General features: G+C 38.3%; 1 protein-coding gene across 4 annotated transcripts in view; it reads right to left on the bottom strand.

Annotated features, from left to right (window-relative positions):
• The window catches only part of LOC102480388 (secreted phosphoprotein 24-like), a 27,817-nt gene extending 10,469 nt beyond the window's left edge, over nucleotides 1–17,348 (bottom strand). The window contains exons 1-5 of one of the 4 annotated variants that reach the window (XM_027771811.1): nucleotides 17,181–17,345; nucleotides 16,967–17,085; nucleotides 3,561–3,683; nucleotides 2,284–2,391; nucleotides 365–428 (exon numbers count right to left, since the gene is read on the bottom strand). In XM_027771811.1, the coding sequence (XP_027627612.1) occupies nucleotides 2,311–2,391; nucleotides 3,561–3,683; nucleotides 16,967–17,085; nucleotides 17,181–17,247 (390 nt within the window). In that variant the 5' untranslated portion in view covers nucleotides 17,248–17,345 and the 3' untranslated portion in view covers nucleotides 365–428; nucleotides 2,284–2,310. Of the gene's footprint in view, nucleotides 1–364; nucleotides 429–2,283; nucleotides 2,392–3,560; nucleotides 3,684–16,966; nucleotides 17,086–17,180 lie in introns of those variants that run through there. The other 3 variants (XR_003549369.1, XM_027771810.1, XM_006148333.3) reach the window with 3 other exon arrangements.
• Nucleotides 17,349–18,244: the final 896 nt, after the last annotated feature.

Genomic DNA, 18,244 nt, shown 5'->3' with positions numbered 1-18,244 from the left:
ATCTGAGATTCTATTTTCTGAATGATCTAGTCTGCTTTTAATACTTTCAAGGGAGATTTTGACTTCCTGTATTATAGACTTCATCTCTAACAGTTCCATTTGAGTCTTTTGTAAAGTGTGTAATTCCTCTTTTAGATCTTGCAAGAATTTCCTCACATCCTGGAATTCCTCAACTTCTTTCTCCTTTCTCTTTAACAGTTCATTGTCTCTCTTCTCTTCCATCTCTGTTAGCTTCACCATTATGAATGTTCTAAATTCTTTATTAGACACTTCCATGATTTTCATTGAACTGCTTCTGGATGAAGAGGAGTTATTCTTTTCCCTTCGAGGAGAGGTATCTTCTTGCTTTTCCAAATTTCTTGTGGTCCTGCGGTGATTTCTTCTCATCTGATGGACGGTGTGCTTCTTTCTAATTCTTGAAGTTCAATCTGAATGTTCAGGAGCAAGCAGAAAGGGGTGATCTGGAATCTCTTTGCCATTTCATTGTGTTTGCTCATGCACCAGATTCAGTAGATATTGAGGAATATGTTAACCATAATAGTATTTGGATGTTTAGCTATTAGATCTATCTAGAAACACATTAAATGGATATTGAAGAGTGAAGAGACCAAAAAAAAAAAAGAAAGAAAATGAAAAAGAGAGAGAGAAATAACAACAAAAAAAAGAAAAAAGGCAAAATAAAATGAAAAAATTGTAATTATTGTTTCCCTTTCTAAAAAAAAAAAAGCACAAAATAGCGCACCATGCAAAATAACTAGTTCGCTGGAGCCATGAGGAATCTTCTGAAGGTTCACCTCTCCTGCCTGGGTGGGAGGACCAGAGGGGATTATTAGCAAGACAAAAGGTAGAGCTAAGAGCAAGAGAAAAACTTTACCTTTAAAAAAATCATAAAAAGGAAAAATTACAAAAAAATGAGAAGACAGAAGCAGGGAGGGACAGAGACAGAGATGCAGAGACAGAGATAGAAGGCCTATCATGCTAGCTTGTTTGCTGAAGGGTTAATCATCAGTAGGGAATCTTCATTTCTCTTGTTCCCTGAAATAACTAGCTCACAGGAGCCGTGAGGAATCTTCTTCTGAGGACTTCATATGGTTCTGTTACCCAACTTCTGTTCACTCTCCTGATGTTGCTATGAACATCATTTTCTTCAGATAGCTCTCACTGTTCCCACATGATAGTCATTCCTTATGCTATATGGTCCTAAATTTTTTCCTGGCAGTCAGAAAATTCCTGCTTAAAGAGCACCCTTACACCAAAATAACCTATAAAGCCTGCAAGGCCCGGGATTGTACTCATCCTGCTCCTCACTGTCTTTTTGCTTATATAAACCACAAAAACATTACTAACAGAGTACATGGGACTTGGTATTCTTAGAGCTTGTGATAACTGGACCGCAAGTGTGTGAGTGTGTTACTGCAGAACATATATGACTTCCTAGCCATTTTAGTACAGTCTGGAAAAGGAGACACTTGATCCTTGGCTCTAGCACCAATAAAAGAAGATCTTAAATATCTTTCAGAGCCACATCCACTTGATTCTCTCAAAACCTTTAAGGTGCTCTTTCTTACTGGCATGCAACAGATGCAGAATTCATGGATCATTAAGATTAAGTAGCCTAACCTAGACTGCAGAGCTGATAAGTAGTTAACAGCAACCAGTTACCACTGGTTCAACAAAAATTCCCTTTGTTGGGAACCAGCAGTTAGCGTAATGGCTATGTCGCTGGACTCTCATGTAGTCAACTATGGTTTGCATCCTGGACCCTGCAGCTTAAAACTCACGCCGGGTGCTTGTGTGTGTGTGCCCAAGATCCTGAGAGGAGAATGGAGGAGAAGGCATTTCGGTGTGGCCATCCCCCCCGGGGGGTGATTTCTTGCTTTCTGTCTCTCTGTCTCTCTCTGTCTGTTTGGTTAGCATATGCGCCCTATAGTAAGAAAAAAAATTTCCTTTTGTTCACTAAACCACAGTATCACGGAGCTAGATACTTAGCTCATTAATTTAAAGATTTTTTAACTGTTACTTTAATGTCATGTCCCAAATCTCAGAGAAAGAGAGAGAGATGGGGGAAAGAGAGAAAGAGAGACAGAGAATGGAAGCAGCTGGAAAGACTGGGAGAAGTAAGTGTTATGAACTACAAGCTTGTAGATGTATCGGGAGATTCTAGCTGTGCCAGAAGTTATGCTTACTATTCCCGTGCAATAACCCAGCTACACTATCAAAGCACTGTGCCACACTCAGCCCCCAGGAGGCACTGTCTGAGTGGACTGGAACCCCTAGTTATACCTGAAGGTTGGAAAGTACTGGCAAATTCTAGATGTGGTAACAATCAGTAGTCACAGACTGCCGTCTGTTTTCAGACACCTTCACTCTGCTCTCACACAGGAACACATTCTGGAAAAGGCAAAAGAATGAAATACATGTAGTTACTTTCACAAAGGATTAGCCTCTACCCAATAAATCAGTAAATGGTGTATGGTTTGGCAAAATGACGGAGGAAAAGAAATATGCACACAGAGGCATTTTGCTATCTCTGAAGGGATCCTAGAGTCAATCCTCAACAGGAAGAGGTGAAGGACAACAATAATGCCACATGCCAGGAACATATTCAAACCTTCCATTCATTTATTTTATTATTTTATTTTATTTTTTTGTAGACATTTATGCTATAGGGTGTGTGACCTCACCAGAAAGACAGAGAGAGACAGAGAGACAGAAAGCAAGAAATCAACCCCCAGGGGGAATGGCCATGCTGCAATGCCTTCTCCTCCACTCTCCTCTCAGAATCTTGAGCACGCAAACACACACACCTGGTGTAATGTTAAGCCACCAGGTCTAGGACTTGAACTGCAGTCGACTACATGGGAGTCCAGCAACATAGCCATTACACCAACTGCTGGTTCCATCATTTAGTTTATTTTTAATTTAATATATTTTATTTCAATACCTTTTATATATTCAATCACTAGACATCACTACTTATCTTCTAAAGTGAATTTCACAACATGATTATATTTCACATCAGTCCAGTTGGGGATACTATATATCATAGAATTGGAAATGTGTCTATTATTTTTCTTTGTCATTGGCTTCTTTTTACTCATTTTTCCTGATACAAATTCAGCCCCATTTTATTTTTTATTTACTTTTTTATTGATTTTTAAAATTATTGTGCATACATTAAATTGCTATGCATCATTTAGATTGTGAAGAGACTTTACCCACTATAATATATACCTCGGTCCAGGCCAGTTGAGACCACCATACACATATTCATCAACAGATAATAAGCCTTATCTGTGTCTCACAAGTGTGAAGGGTATGAAATGGAAGCACCAGAGGTTAAATAACTTGCCAGGATCGCAGGCTCCACAGCTCAAGTCCTCCATCACTAAGCCACACCGTCCCCTCCAGGGAACACATCGACACAGTGGTGTGGCCAGAAGCCAGCCAGGCAGTGGCTGAGCTCTTCATGAGACTCTGAATCAGCTCCAGGCCATGGAAGAAGCAAGGGTTTTCTTTGGGTTAGTTTCTGAGATTCATTTCATTTTCATTACACTTACCCAGCTGGCCCTTCTTTCGAAGGCACATGTAAAGAGATCTGCCCCACTGTATTTCCGGCAAACAGTTTCTTGCATGAAGAACTCAAAAATTAGGTTCCTGGAGTTATCTTCTGAGACAAAATCCTTCACAGAAACAAAGTGTCAGTTTACAGTAGATGTGTTTGTTTCTTTTTTTAGATAAATGTATTTGCTATAGGGCACATGAACTCACCAGAGAGACAGAGACAGAGAGACAGAAAGTGAGAAATCAGTTCCCCAGGTGGAGGGCCATACCACAATCCCTTCTCCACTTACCTTTCAGGATTCTAGTCACACATGGACACACACACGCACATGTACCCAGCATGAATTTTAAGTTATTAGGTCTAGGACTTGAACCATGGTTGACTACTTGGGAGTCCCAAAAGTCCAGGTGGTGCAACTATTATGCCATCTACTAATCGCATGATAGATGTGTTTCTAAAGTTCATAGTGCTAGAAATGATTCTGTCTCTCCAATGTGGAAAAAAATACCTGATAAAATCATTACAGTGAAAGATCAATTATCTTTTTTTTTTTTAAAGAGAGGTTTTTGCTATAGAGCACGTGTGCTCGCCAGACAGACAGAGAGAGACAGAGAGATAGAAAGCGAGAAATCACCCCACAGAGGGGATGGCCATGCCGCAATCCCTTCTCCTCCATTCTCCTCTCCGGATCTTGGGCATGCACGCACTCGCGCCCGGCGTGAGTTTAAGCCACCGGGTCCGGGACTCAAACCACGGTTGACTACGTGGGAGTCCAGCGACATAGCCATTACGCTAACTGCTGATCCCAAAGATCAATTATCTTAACAATCACTTTGTGTCATGCCTTCATCCTAAACACCAGAGATGAAAAGTGATTGACCAAAGTCATACAATATTTTTATGGCAAAAGATAGAATCTGAATTTATATGTGGTAACACAAATATTGCTAATATTGCTTCTAAAATTGATTTAAGATGGAATATCATTGTAAGGGAATGCTGACCCCAAGCTGTTACACAGGGACACAAAACAAGTACAAAGTCCAACAGCCTAAATAAAGCAAAAAACAAAAAGTGTTTCTTATCTGCAAAATGTACATACAACATCCCCAAATAGCATAATCAGTTGCTTTATTAAAAACCATCCTCTTTTTTTTTTTTTTAAGAGATTTTTTTCTATAGGGTGCGTGTACTCGGCAGAAAGACAGAGAGGGACAGATAGCAAGAAATCACTCCCCGGGGGGGGATGGCCATGCCGCAGTCCCTTCTTCTCTATTCACCTCTTGGGATCTTGGGCATGCATGCACATGTGCCCGGCGTGAGTTTAAGCCACTGGGTCCAGGACTCGAACCACAGCCAGCCATGTGGGAGTTCAGTGACATAGCCATTACACTAACTGCTGGTCCTGACCCTCCTCTTTTATGGAGTGTGAGCTGAAGCTCCTCTGTCTATAGACACCAAGAACTATTTCTCAATAAATTTCCTTTTATCTATTATTTCTTTTTTTAAGAGTGTTTTTTTTCTTATAGGGCACGTGCATGCGCCAGAAAGACAGAGAGAGATGGAGAGACAGAATGCGAGAAATCACCCCCAAGGGGGGATGGCCATACAACAATTCATTCTCCTCCATTCTCCTCTTGGGATCCTGGGCACGCTCACACACGTGCTTGGAGTGAGTTTAAGCCACTGGGTCTAGGACTTGAACCACAGTCAACTCTATAGGAGTCCAGCGACATAGCTATTACTCCAACTGCTGGTCCCAACTTTCTTTTATCTTGAGATGACAGCCTCTGAGTCTTCCAACTGTGACAATCGTTATTCATGGATATTTTGATTTTTTTTCTCCTCACTAACGTTCACTTGGAACCTCCAAGTTGATCTTTACAGTACTTTTGAAGTCATGGACATGTGCAGAGTAGTGAAAATTCAGTTGTCTGACATAATGTTCCCAGCTAGTGTCAAACAGGCAATGCTCTGCCTTCTTTTTAGCTCTCAGACTACAAACAAATGTGCTTCCTGTGGACTTATTAGTGCAATGGCTTTTGCATTTTTGTGCTTTTTTTTTCTTTTCTTTTTTTTCTCTTTAAATTTATTTATTTTTTACATTAATTCACTATACATCATTACAGCATACAAATGAATTTCCATCCAAAATACACTGTATATTGGCTCAATCAAGCACATCAACATACATGTTATCAGCAAATAATTTTCCAATTCTTATGTCTTGTATACTTTGTTTTTTGTTTTGCCATCCTTGATTCCCTATCCTTCACCCTCTGCCGTGTTCCACCCTCCTCCCACATTGTCTCTGGTATCCATGGTTGCTTTCTATGCCTTCCCCCCCATTTAATTGATTTGCTAATGAACTTAATTAGTCTCAATATATCCAATAGCTAGCACAGCTGATATATACCTATACATGAACCCAAATCAGACTTTAGGCATAAACCTCCGTGAGTAGAATGAACATACTATAAAGTAGTACCTAGCTGGGGCTATATAGTTTACTGCAGTCATCAAATATGCACTTTTTAAAAAATTATGATATGAACAGTTTTACTGTTTTTTTTTCCTCCTGCAACTTTTTTTTTTTTTTTAAAAACTACTCAACATTCATTCCCTGAACATCATCACAACATACTAAATGTGGTTTCCCATCTAGAATAAACTGCATAGTGGTTTAATCATGCATTTTATCAGAAATAATATTCCATTTCTACTTGCTTTTTGGTGGTAATTTCAGAGCTTTCTAGTAGCATGATAGTTAAGATGACTGAAAACCACATGGACAATTCTGTGGTTTGAGTCCCAGACCTGATGACATAAAAAATACGCTGGGCATGCATTCATGTATTCCCAAAGTACTGAAAGGAGGATAGAGAAGAATGGATTGTGGCATGGCCATCCCCAGGGTGGCTTTCTCTCTCTTCTCTCTCTCTCTCTGCTAAAGAGCTATCTCGTGTGTTCCTAAGCCCAAGAAGGCAAATTGCATCTTATAGAGAAAATATGTGTATTAGAGCATCTTAGTTTAGGCATGAGTTGTGGTGTCCCTTCACTGAGTACAATTTTTTAGGTAGATTTCATTTTGCTTTAATTTCTTTTATACACTCAATCACTGTACATCACTTAGCTTGTAAATAAAATTTTCACAAAATGAATACACTTTACACCAGTTCAGTCCAGGATATTTTACATGTTATCAATACATAATAACCCATTTCTTTGTCTCATAAATGTCTTGCCTCTCTATTTTTTCCTTAGTGTCTTTCATTACACTCTCCTCTTCTCCCACCCTCTTCCCTCACTGTATCCAGTATCCATAACCAATTTTAATACCTTGTAATCTTTCAGTTTGAGTAATGGATCATGAAAAGTCAGTATATATTACATGGGGATAAACAATGTCTTTCCTTTATTGCCTGGCTTGCTTCACTCAGTAGTAATCCTTCCATACTCATCCACATTTTATCTAAAGCTAGGGTCTTGTTTTTATGGCTGAGAAATATTCCATAGAGTATATGTGCCACACTTTTCAATCCATTCCTCTGTTCATGGACATTTAGGTAGGTACTATGTCTTAGCAGTTGTGAATAATACCACAGTTAACATAGATGTGCAAGCATTTTTTAACTGAGGTTCTCTTATCCTTTGTGTAGATACTCAGGAGTAGGACTGCTAGATCATATGGTAGTTCTATTTGTAGATCCTTGAGGAATCTCAATATTGTTCTCCATAGTAGCTGGATCAATTTAAATTTCCACTAGTAGTTTAGGAGATTTCCTCTTTCTCCACAGCCATGGTAGCACTTATTATTAAAAAAAAAAATCTTAGTCATTCTGGCTGTGGTTAGGTGGTATCTCATTTTGGTTTTGAGTTCATGTTAATGAATCATTAATGAATCAACAATATACATTAAATTTGGAATCTTTAAGAGGATCTCACTAAACAAGTTTACTTGTAGATGAATAGACAAAAAGATTGTGACCCAAGACTTGCAGGAACCTCTCTATTTTTCCTAGGAAAAAAGATTCAGTATTTTCAATCCTGTGTTCATGAAAATTTTGTACAACATAACTATAAAAAATAATGAAAATAAACTACATATATAGTGCCATTTCCAAAAAGAATGCTTAATTTCTTAAGAATTCCTGAAAGAAATGATTAAGCAACAAATATAGCTCTGCAGAGTATTATCCAACCCTAGGTTTTTTTTTTTTTGAGGTTTTTGCTATAGGATGTGTGTGCTCACCAGAAATCCAGAGCGAGACAGAGAGACAGAGAACGAGAAATCACCCCCTAGTGGGCATGGCCACACTCCAATCCCTTTCTCCTCCATTCTCCTCTTGGGATCTTGGGCATGTGCATGCACATGTCCAGCATGAGTTTAAGCCACCGGGTCTGGGACTAGAACTGCGGTTGACTACATGGGAGTTCAGCGACATAGCCATTATGCCAATAGCTGCTCCTCAGTCCCAGGTTTCTTCTTCAGCAGTCTCATCTATGAAAATGGTTACAGAATTTATATTCCTTTTCACCACACATGGAACACTGGGACTCTCTCAAATTACCAAAAACACTGGGAATTTCTTATGACACAGAAGTCTTGTGATCTATTGAATGCTTATTGTGTATTTAGCACCAGAGGCAGAGCAGGAGAGATTTCATGTAGCTTAGAGTCCAGAAGAGCTGCCACCCAGTAAACATGGTAAAGAAAATGAAAACATTGATGATGAAATGGTAATGGTGGTAAGGATAGGAAGCAGCTCCTTTAGAGAAATTGCCAGTACAATCCTTTGGAAGGGAAATTTAAGCTGGGCTTAAAAGATGGAAAGAAGCCCATTATTTGAGGGAAGTGCAGAACCAGTACCTGGCACAGAGAAAAGTCCTACTCCTGTGGTTGGACATAACAATGGGAGCACCATACACCATGATGTTGGGAGATGAATGTCAATTGATGCTCTTACAACCATGGAAAGGTGCTCATATTTAATTCTCAATGCAGTGAGGTTGAGATTTGATTAGTGGGTCATATCTTCTGGAATATTTAAAGCTCTCAGGTCTTGCTGATATACAGCCTGAGTGAAGAACTACTAGACTTATTAAGAAAACTCAGGAATAAAGTGAAAGGGCCTGATCCTTCTGATTAAGTTTACTGAGCTCTAGTCTAGAACACCTACACATATATACACATGAGTAAGCCACTTATTTTTGTTGGACATATTCCTAGAAGTGAAACTATATGACCAATAATTTAAAATATATGCTAAAGTTAATGTTCAGCATGTTCATAAATGTGCATAACAAATATTTCTGAATTGCTTTTGAAAGATAAATTTTTCTGGGACCAGCAGTTAGCGTAATGGCTATGTCGCTGAACTCCTATGTAGTCTACCGCTGTTCAAGTCCCAGACCCAGTGGCTTATACTCATGCCGGGCGCATGTGCATGTGTGCCCAAGATCCCAAACGGAGAATGGAGGAGAAGGGATTGCAGCGTGGCCATTCCCCCCTGGGGGGGGTGATTTCTCACTTTCTGTTTCTCTGTCTCTCTGGCGAGCACACACACCCTGTTGCAAGAACTTCTCCCCCCCAAAAAAAAATTAAAAAAAAAGAAAATTAAAAAAAAAGATAATTTTTTCCTTTTTCTTTTTTAGATAAATTTTTGCTATAGGGTATGTGCACTCTCCAGAGAGGTAGAGAGAAAGAAAGTCAAAGGTGAGAGGTAGGGGTTTAGATTCATCTTTCTGCAAGTGGAAATCCAGTTTTTCCAGCACCACTTGCTTAAGAGGCTTTCCTTTTCCCACTGGATTGACTGGTACCCCTTGTCAAAGATCAGTTGACTGTATGATTGGGCATTTATTTCTGGGGACTCTATTCTATTCCATTGGTCCACCTGTCTGTTTCTGTGCCAGTACCATACTGTTTTGATTACCACAGCTTTGTAGTATATTTTTGGGTCAGGGAATGAGATGCCACCCACTCCACTCTTCTTGTGTAGAATTGCTTTGGCAATACGGGGTCTTTTATGATTCCAGCCAAATTTTATGATTGTCTTTTCTAGGTCTGTGAAGAATGTGTCTGGTACTTTTATTGGCATTGCATTAAATAGGTAGATTAATTTGGGTAGAATTGCCATTTTGATTATATTAATTCTTCCAATCCATGAACATGGGATGTCCTTCCATTCTTTGGTGTCATTTTCAATTTGAACCCCTACCTCTCACCTTTGACAAAAATCAAGTCAAGGTAAATCAAGGATCTAAATCTAAGACCTCAAACTATAAAGCTGCCACAGTCGATCATCCCCAAAATAGACAAGTGGGATTACATCAGACTAAGAAGTTTCTGCATGGCAAAAGACACAGTAATTAGTGTCAATCGACAGCCCTCAGAATGGTAAAATATTTTTGTAAATTTTTCATCAGATAAGTGACTGATAACCAGAATACACAAGGAACTAAAGAAGCTGTCTGGAAAAAAGATGACCAACCTCGTTAAAAAATGGGAGAAGGAGTTGAATAAAACACTCTCTAAAGATGACATATGAATAGCCAAAAGACATATGAAAAGATGTACACCATCCCCCATCTTAAGGGAAATGCAGATAAAAACAACAATGAGGTACCACCTAACCCCAGTCAAAATGTCTAAGATTAAAAAAACAAAATGATAAGTGTTGGTGGGGGTGTGGTGAAAGGGGAACTCTTTTACACTGCTGGTGGGAATGTGAATTGGTCCAACCACTGTGGAGAATAATTTGAAGACTCCTCAAAAATTTACAAATATATCTACCATATGATCCAGCAATCCCATTCCTTGGTATCTACCCAAAGGACAGAAGAATTCTTCATTGGAAAAGTGCTTGCTCATCGATGTTTATTGCAGCTCTATTCACGATTGCTAAGTCATGGAACCAACCCAAATGCCCCTGTATGGAGGAATGGATTGAAAAACTGTGGCTCATATACTCTATGGAATACTACTCAGCCATAAAAAAAAAAACAACAAAACCCTGCCTTTTGACAGAAAGTGGAAAAACATGGAAGATTTACTGATGAGTGAAGCAAGCCAGGCTATGAAGGAGAGACATTGTATGTCCCCACTTAACATATATTGAATGTCTGCACTATATGACTGAAACTGATTGACTAACAGTTCTACAAACACAAGAGATGGATGTGAGTGTCAGATGAGATGTATGTGGAGGAGTGGGGCCTAATGAAGGACATTTGGAGAAGGGCTACAGAGGTAGAACATTGATGGGATGGGAAAGTGAGGTGTTATCGGTTGAAGATATTTTGATCAACGGGACTGGGGAGAAATGTTCACATATTGAAATGCTCACATTGTAAGCTAAACAATGCGATTGAATGTATATACAAAAAAAGAAATAAATTTAAAAAAAGATATTGATTTGTAAGAAAAAAAAAAAAGAAAGTGAGGATAACCTCCCAGGAGTGATGGCTTTGCCACAATCCCTTCTCTACTCTTCTCCTCTTGAGATTTTGGGGATACAGGCACACACACCCAGCATGCGTTTCAAGAAGCCAGATCTGGACTCAAAGCTCAGTTCGTCATGTGGCAGTCCAGTGACATAACTATTATGATATCTTCTGGTCTCTTGAAAGGTAATTTTACCAAATTATATTCTCTCTGTAGTAATGAGTATTCTTTTTCATCCTATTATTGTCTAACCTTATTCTACCTTCCTACCTTATTGTTTTAATTCTGATTATTTCTCTTTTCAACTACTAATAAGGTAAATCAGTTTTTCAAGTCCTACTTACTCCTTTGTATTTCATCTTTGGTGACATGTCTGGACCCTCAGTGTCAATGATCTATTTCTTCAGCTCTCTCTTGAAGATTGGGCTCCTAATGAATAGCTCTTACGTGCTGCTATGGACAGAATTGTACATGGGAACTATCTACATGGTATTTATAGAAGAAATGGCTAGCACACACAGCATAAATCAAAGTGTGAAACACTCCAAGAGGAAAGAAATGTCACCAGGAGAAATTGAAGTAGGAGGATGCTCCTGCAAATGGAAGAAGAAATAAAATTTTCCTTTTTAAAATTTTATTATTATTATTTTAGAGTCTGAAAGACTGGGGAAACAAAATTTTCAAGAAGCAGGCACAGTGAGTGTAGCTTGGCTGATAAATGTAAATAATTAGAAATGCCCTGATCAAAACAGCATGGTATTGACACAAAAACAGAACATGGTATTGACTCAAAAACAATGGAACAGAATGGAATAGAGATCTCAGAAATACACCCCCCCCCAAATATTCAGCCTTCTGATCTTTGACAAAGTGTACCAGTCAATCCAGTGGGAAAATTAAAACCTCCTTAGCAAATGGTTCTGGAAAAACTGGGTATCCACCTCCAAAAAGATGAATCTGAAGCCCTATCTTTTACCATTGACAAAAATCAACTCAAAGTGTATCAAAGACCTAAACATAAGATCTCGAACTATAAAACTCCTGATGAAAAGCACTGAGGACTCTGGAGACACTGGGGTAGCAAAAACTTCTTAAATAAGACCCCCAAATCACAGTCAATAATTCCAAAATTAGACAAATGGGATTACATTAGATTAAGAAATTTCGCAAAGCAAAATACAGTAATTAATGTGAATCAACAACCCTCAGAATGGGAGAATATTTTTGTAAATTATGTGTCAGATAAGGGATTGATAATCAGAATTCTCAGATACCCCAAAAATGATCAATCCAATTAAAACATAGGAAAATGAGCTGAACAAACAACTGTATAAGGAAGACATATGAGTAGCCAAATAGAATATGAAAAAATGTTCAATATCCCTCATCCTAAGGGAGATGTTGATGAAAACCACAATGAATTACCACCTAAACCCAGTCAGAATGGGTAACTTACTTTATTTTTTATTATTTTTATTTTTTAAAAAAAACATTTGATCTCTATACATCATTTAGCTTCTAAAGAGAATCTATACAATATGAAATATATCTTAGACTATTTCAGTTGACAATACTATATACATTATCATCAATATGCAATACACCATTTTTGTGTTCCACAAATGTCTTGCTTCTCTACATTTTCCCCTGATTTTCTTCCTTATAGTCTTTCCTTCTCCCACTATTCTTCCACACTGTCTCCAGCATATGTCACTATTTTCACTTCTTTTAAGCCCTATATTAAGTGGAGATATGCAATAAATTTCTTTCATAGCCTGATTTGCTTCACTCAGCAATAAATCATCCATATTTGACCATTTTTTATAAAATACCTTGGTCTTGTTGTTTCTTATGGCTAAACAGTTTTCCATAGAGTATATGTACCACACGTTTTCAATGCATTCCTCTGTTCCTGGATATTTAGGTTGGTTCCATGTCTTAGCAATTGTGAACAATGTTGCAATAAACATTGATGTGCAAGTGCTTTTATGACTGAGCATTCCCTTGTCCTTTTGGTAGATACCCAGGAGTGAGATTACTTGATCATATGGTAATTCTATTTGTAGGTCTTTGAGTAACCTCTATATTGTTCTCTACGCTGGCTGGACCAATTTACATTCCCACCAAAGTGTAGGAGAGTTCCCTTTCCACCAGAATCACACCAAAACTTTTCATTTCTTTTGTAATTTTAATCTTTTCCAGAATGACTAAGATTTGAAAATCAGAAAATGGTAAGTGCTGGCAGGACTGTGGTAAAGGGAGAACACTTCTATACTGCTGGTGGGCAGTTAAATTGGGTCAGCCACACTGAAGAACTATGTGGGAGTTCTTCAAATATCTACTTATAGAACTACCATAAGATATGACAGTTCTGGGTATCTGCCCAAATACAGGATAACACTCATAAAAGTCCTTACACATCTATGTTTATTGAGGCATTAGTCAAAACTGCTACGACATGGAACCAACCCAAATGTTCATGAATAGAAGAATGGATTAAAAAAGTGTGGTTATGTTCTATGGAATGCTACTCAGCCATTAAAAAACAACAAGACCCTGGCTTTTTAGTAGACAAATATGGAAGATTTACTGCTCAGTAAAGCAAGCCAGCCTATGAGGACATTGCATGCTTCCACTTAACATGTATTGCTATCTGTGCTCTATTGTTGACAGTGAAAGATTAGATCATATATTAGCCTGGACAATGGTTGTGGATATTGGATACAGTGCGAGAAGAGAGTGGGAGAAGGAGTATAGTGTAACAAAAGAAATTAAGAAGAAAAATAGAGAGGCAAGGCTTTTTTGGGACACAGAAATGGATTAATATCTGTTGTTGATAATGTGTATAGGATCCTCAACTGGATTGGTGTGAAGTGCCTTCATGTTGTGAAAATCACTTTACAAGCTAAGTGATGTATAGTACTTGAATGTATGAAAGAAATTAAAACAAAATAAAATATATATTAAAAAAATATAAAGTATTTGCACAGCATGCAGCACTGGCAGACAGCCACCATCTTTCCACGTCTTTACATGTATTCTCTCTGTGCATGTCTATGTCTTCACTTCCTGTTACTAGAGGACATGGTCAGATTGGGCCATGATTCACCCAGTGACTTCAATATCTAAGTAAGATGGGTCTTCAAAAAGTTCACAGAAAATGCATACTGAAAGAATCTATGTATGGATTTGAAATTTGTTTTCATGAAAATAAATTTGTACTTTAACTGAAAAAATCAAGAAAGGAATGGCCTATGGGATAAATGGTTTATTATCTGTTTATGATAATGTGTATAGTATCCTCAACTCACCTGGTGTGAAATGTATTCCTTTTGGCAAAATTCACTTTATAAGAGAAGAGATGTATAGTGATTGAATGTTTAAACTAACTAACTAACTAATTTACTAACTAAATAAAGGGAATGGCCAAGGAAAGGCAAGAATTAGCAGACTTCTTGGTAGAACATCATATTTTAGGTGTATATGTGTGCAAGGGTTCAGGTCTGGGTGACCACACTGAGATGGCACACATATTTCATGTGCCCTGCTGGGATACACCTGACGAAAGCTCTACTGCATGGACCAGATACCCACGGCATCAGTAGTTCTCTTGTCTTCATTTAATTGACTACTTTCTTCTATAGTGAGCAATAGATCTATTTCCAGTAAATTTTAAATGTTCATCTGAAAGACTTGCAAGAGGACATAGATTCCATAACACCTCAAGTAGATTTCAATTTTAAATATTAATGAAAACTCAATATGGAAGTTAATACAAGCTGTTTTAAAAGAAAGGGCTTCCTTATGATCTAAGCCTCTTCCAGAGGGCTTCGAACTTTGTTTGGCACCTGACCACATGTATCTCATGGTGTCTCCATACCACAATGTCCAAGTCCAAGCAGCCCCACTCTGGCCATGGCGGCCTTGTTCTGGGAGGGATACCTAAGTAAAGAAGACCCCATAGGCTTTATGATCAATGATTAAGGAAAAGACAAGTGGGACAATTCAATTAATTTCTTCAGAATTTGCAAAAGAGAAATCTAGCCTGGTTCTGAAGAAATTAAAATGAATATGTTGTATTTGGGGACTTGGAGTAGGAAGTCATGACTTGGGTGCTCTGCAGAGTAGTAGACAGAAGACGGTAAAGAGGCATCCAGGAAGAAAAGAAGGGAGCAAAGAGGCCAAAAGAAATCACAGCCACATGGCCTCTGCAAGAAAGGGGCTGCTTCCTGAACTCCTGGCCATGTCTCCGTTGTTAATTTTATGCAATCCAGCTGCTCAGCCTTTTCATTCCTAATGTATATAACTTCACAGAACCTCCTATAATGCTCACCTTAAACTAAATGTACTTGAGAGTATGTCCATTTCTACCTCCAAATGAGCCCCATTATGATGACAACAATCAGTTTAGTCAGCTGGGAAACAGGAGGAAGGAGGGATGTGACTTATTGCCTCTGTTTCTTATTTTCTTTGAAGAAAATCTCTACATTTTCCTTGCCTATGACAGATGTAGTCAGGGAAGCCCAAGAAAATTCTTCTTTCCTGGTTCCCATTGCTAACCAAAAAACCAAACAAACAAAAATTACAACACCACCACCACCAACAAAAACAGAATTTTCCAGATTGACAGAGGAAGTTAGAGGTCTTTGGCTCAAAAGTCAGAATTGATTTTCTGTAAATATGAGGAGCAGAACTGCTGAATATGAAAGGTGGCTCATTTTCAATAAGCCAGTAGTTCTCACTAGAACAATTCAGGAAGAACTACGAGGACTTCAGGTACAAAAACAGGACACAGAGAAACAGAAGACAAGGTCAGAGAGAAGAATGCAGCAGAAGAATCAGTCATTAGAAGTAGCTTTGAGAACATCATGACAAAAAAAAAAGATCATTCTTTAACAGAAAACAGTATGGAAGAGATGACTAAACAGCCTATTTATTTTTTTTACATATTTATTGTAATTTATGACACTTCTAATCATTACACATATTTGTAGAGTATAGAATGATCTTTAAAAGCATATATATGAAGTATAATAAACAAATCAATGTTAACATATTCGCCACCTTCAACATTTGACATTATTTATGTTGTGAACATTTGAAACCTACTCCACTGGTTATTCGAGAAAAATGTACTGAATTATCTATGATATTTTCTACTGTAAAATACATTTCTGAAGAAAAATAAATTGATTGAAAATCAAACAGGAAAATGCTAAGTTGGAAAAATATTTGCATATCTATGCTTATTGCAGTATTATTCACAATTGCTAAGACAGAGAACCAACACAAATGTCCAGAAACAGATGAGTGGATTGAAAAAATTGTGGAACATATACTCTATGGAATACTACTCAGCCATAAAAAAACAATAAGACCCCGGCATTTGAAAGAAAGGGAACAAATATAAAAGTTTTACTTCTGAATGAAGAAAGCCAGGCTATGAAAGAGAGACACTGTATGTCTCCACTTACTATATACCAACTGTACACACTCTATGGTGGAAACAGAAAGATTACAGGATATAGAACTTTGAAAATAGTTATGAATACTGGAGACAATGTGGTAAGAGGGTGGGAAAAGGGGGGGTGTGTAAGGAAAGAAATTAGAGAGGGAAATATAGAGAAAAGGCATTTATGGGACACAGAAATGGATTATATGTTGATGATAATGTGTTTTGTATCCTCAACTAGACTGGTGTAAAGTGTTTTCATGTTGGGTAAATTCAATTTACAAACTATGTGATGTATGTATATAAAGTGATCAAATTTATAAAATAAAATAAAATTTCAAATATAGATGTTAAGTCTCATAAGTTAATGAGGATGAATTTTTGAAAACAAAGATATTGACTAGCTAGTATATTATAAACTGAATAAATGTTTAAAGTGTATCCAACAAACTGACAGATAATAACAGTATGAAGAGGAGTCGAGAAGACACCCCTGGACACTTACATTTTTCAGTGAACTTCTGTATGGCCGATAGAGAAATGGCCTCGGTATCCTGGAATTTACTACTTTGACAGAGGCATTGAAGGCTTCATCCACGAGGGGATCCGCATACCGTGGCAACCCTGAACACACAAGCACATGGAGCCTCAGTGATGCTCCATACAAGGTGGTTTCAATCATTAAGAGATTGAAGTGGCTGGATTGTTGAGGGTCTTACCTGTACAATACCAGTAGTTGATTCCAAGAGCAAACATAATCATGAAGATCAATAACATCTTCTCCATCCTGGGAATAACAATTTTAGTTCAGAGTAAATGCGATTGTCTGTCTAGAGGTTTAGGAGCAGCAGTTTTCCTGAGAGTATCTGTCTTTATAAATAGGACCTATCTGTGTTTTCTGATTGCGGTAGCCAGTAATTAAACAGAAACATTTGGTCTCGGGGTCAACATTTATTGCTGACAGTTCCAATGGAGAGGTTCCAGTTTGAGAATATTTGTGAAGTTTAGAGCTAACCAGAGGCCTTTAACCCACCACCAAATGCATCAAGAGGCTCAAGATTCCATACATGCTCCTATTTCTACTTTGATTTACTTCTTTAGGGAAAGGATATGTTATCTACGCTTAACAAAATGGTTCATATAAAACTTTTGCCTTTTTAGTTCTTTAGTCCTAATGATATCACAGTGAAATGTGCACACTTCTTAAATAAGACCCCCAACACACAGTCAATAATCCCTGAAATAGACAAGTGGGATTACATCATGTCGCGTCAGGAACGACCAGGAGACAGTCTTCTCATCAGGACTTTATTGTATAGCTGCTTCCGCCTTTCTTCCCATCCCGGTCCCCTTAAATAGGAGTCCCCACCAATCAGGGCACTGTTCACGTATGCGGAACTAGTCCTGATAGGTCGCATGCACTGTCCACGCACGGAGGGGCGCGGAGGGATTGGTGGGTGGTTGTGATCACGCCTTCCGGGTAATGTACTTCCTCAAAGTTGTTTGCCTCATGTGCTCTCAAGGCACTTCCTCTCAGCGCCATTTTGGGCCACTCGATGGGCGGGGGCGCGCCACACCTGGGAGGAGAGTAGAGGAGAAAGGATTGCAGCATGGTCATCCCCCTGGGTGGAGGGTGATTTCTGGCTTTCTTTCTCTCTATCTCTCTCTGTCTCTCTGGTGAGCACATGCACCCTATAGCGGAAAAAAAAAAAAAAACTCTCTCTAAAATTAAAAAAAATATATATTGCCAAGGTTATAATTGAACTGGTGTGTCAACTTAGGC

The sequence above is a fragment of the Tupaia chinensis genome, unplaced genomic scaffold, assembly GCF_000334495.1.
Source record: "Tupaia chinensis unplaced genomic scaffold, TupChi_1.0 Scaffold000232_1, whole genome shotgun sequence".
In the NCBI taxonomy this organism is placed as follows: domain Eukaryota; kingdom Metazoa; phylum Chordata; class Mammalia; order Scandentia; family Tupaiidae; genus Tupaia; species Tupaia belangeri.
The sequence above is the reverse complement of the archived record's forward strand: the minus strand, read 5'-3'. Positions and strand labels throughout refer to the sequence as shown.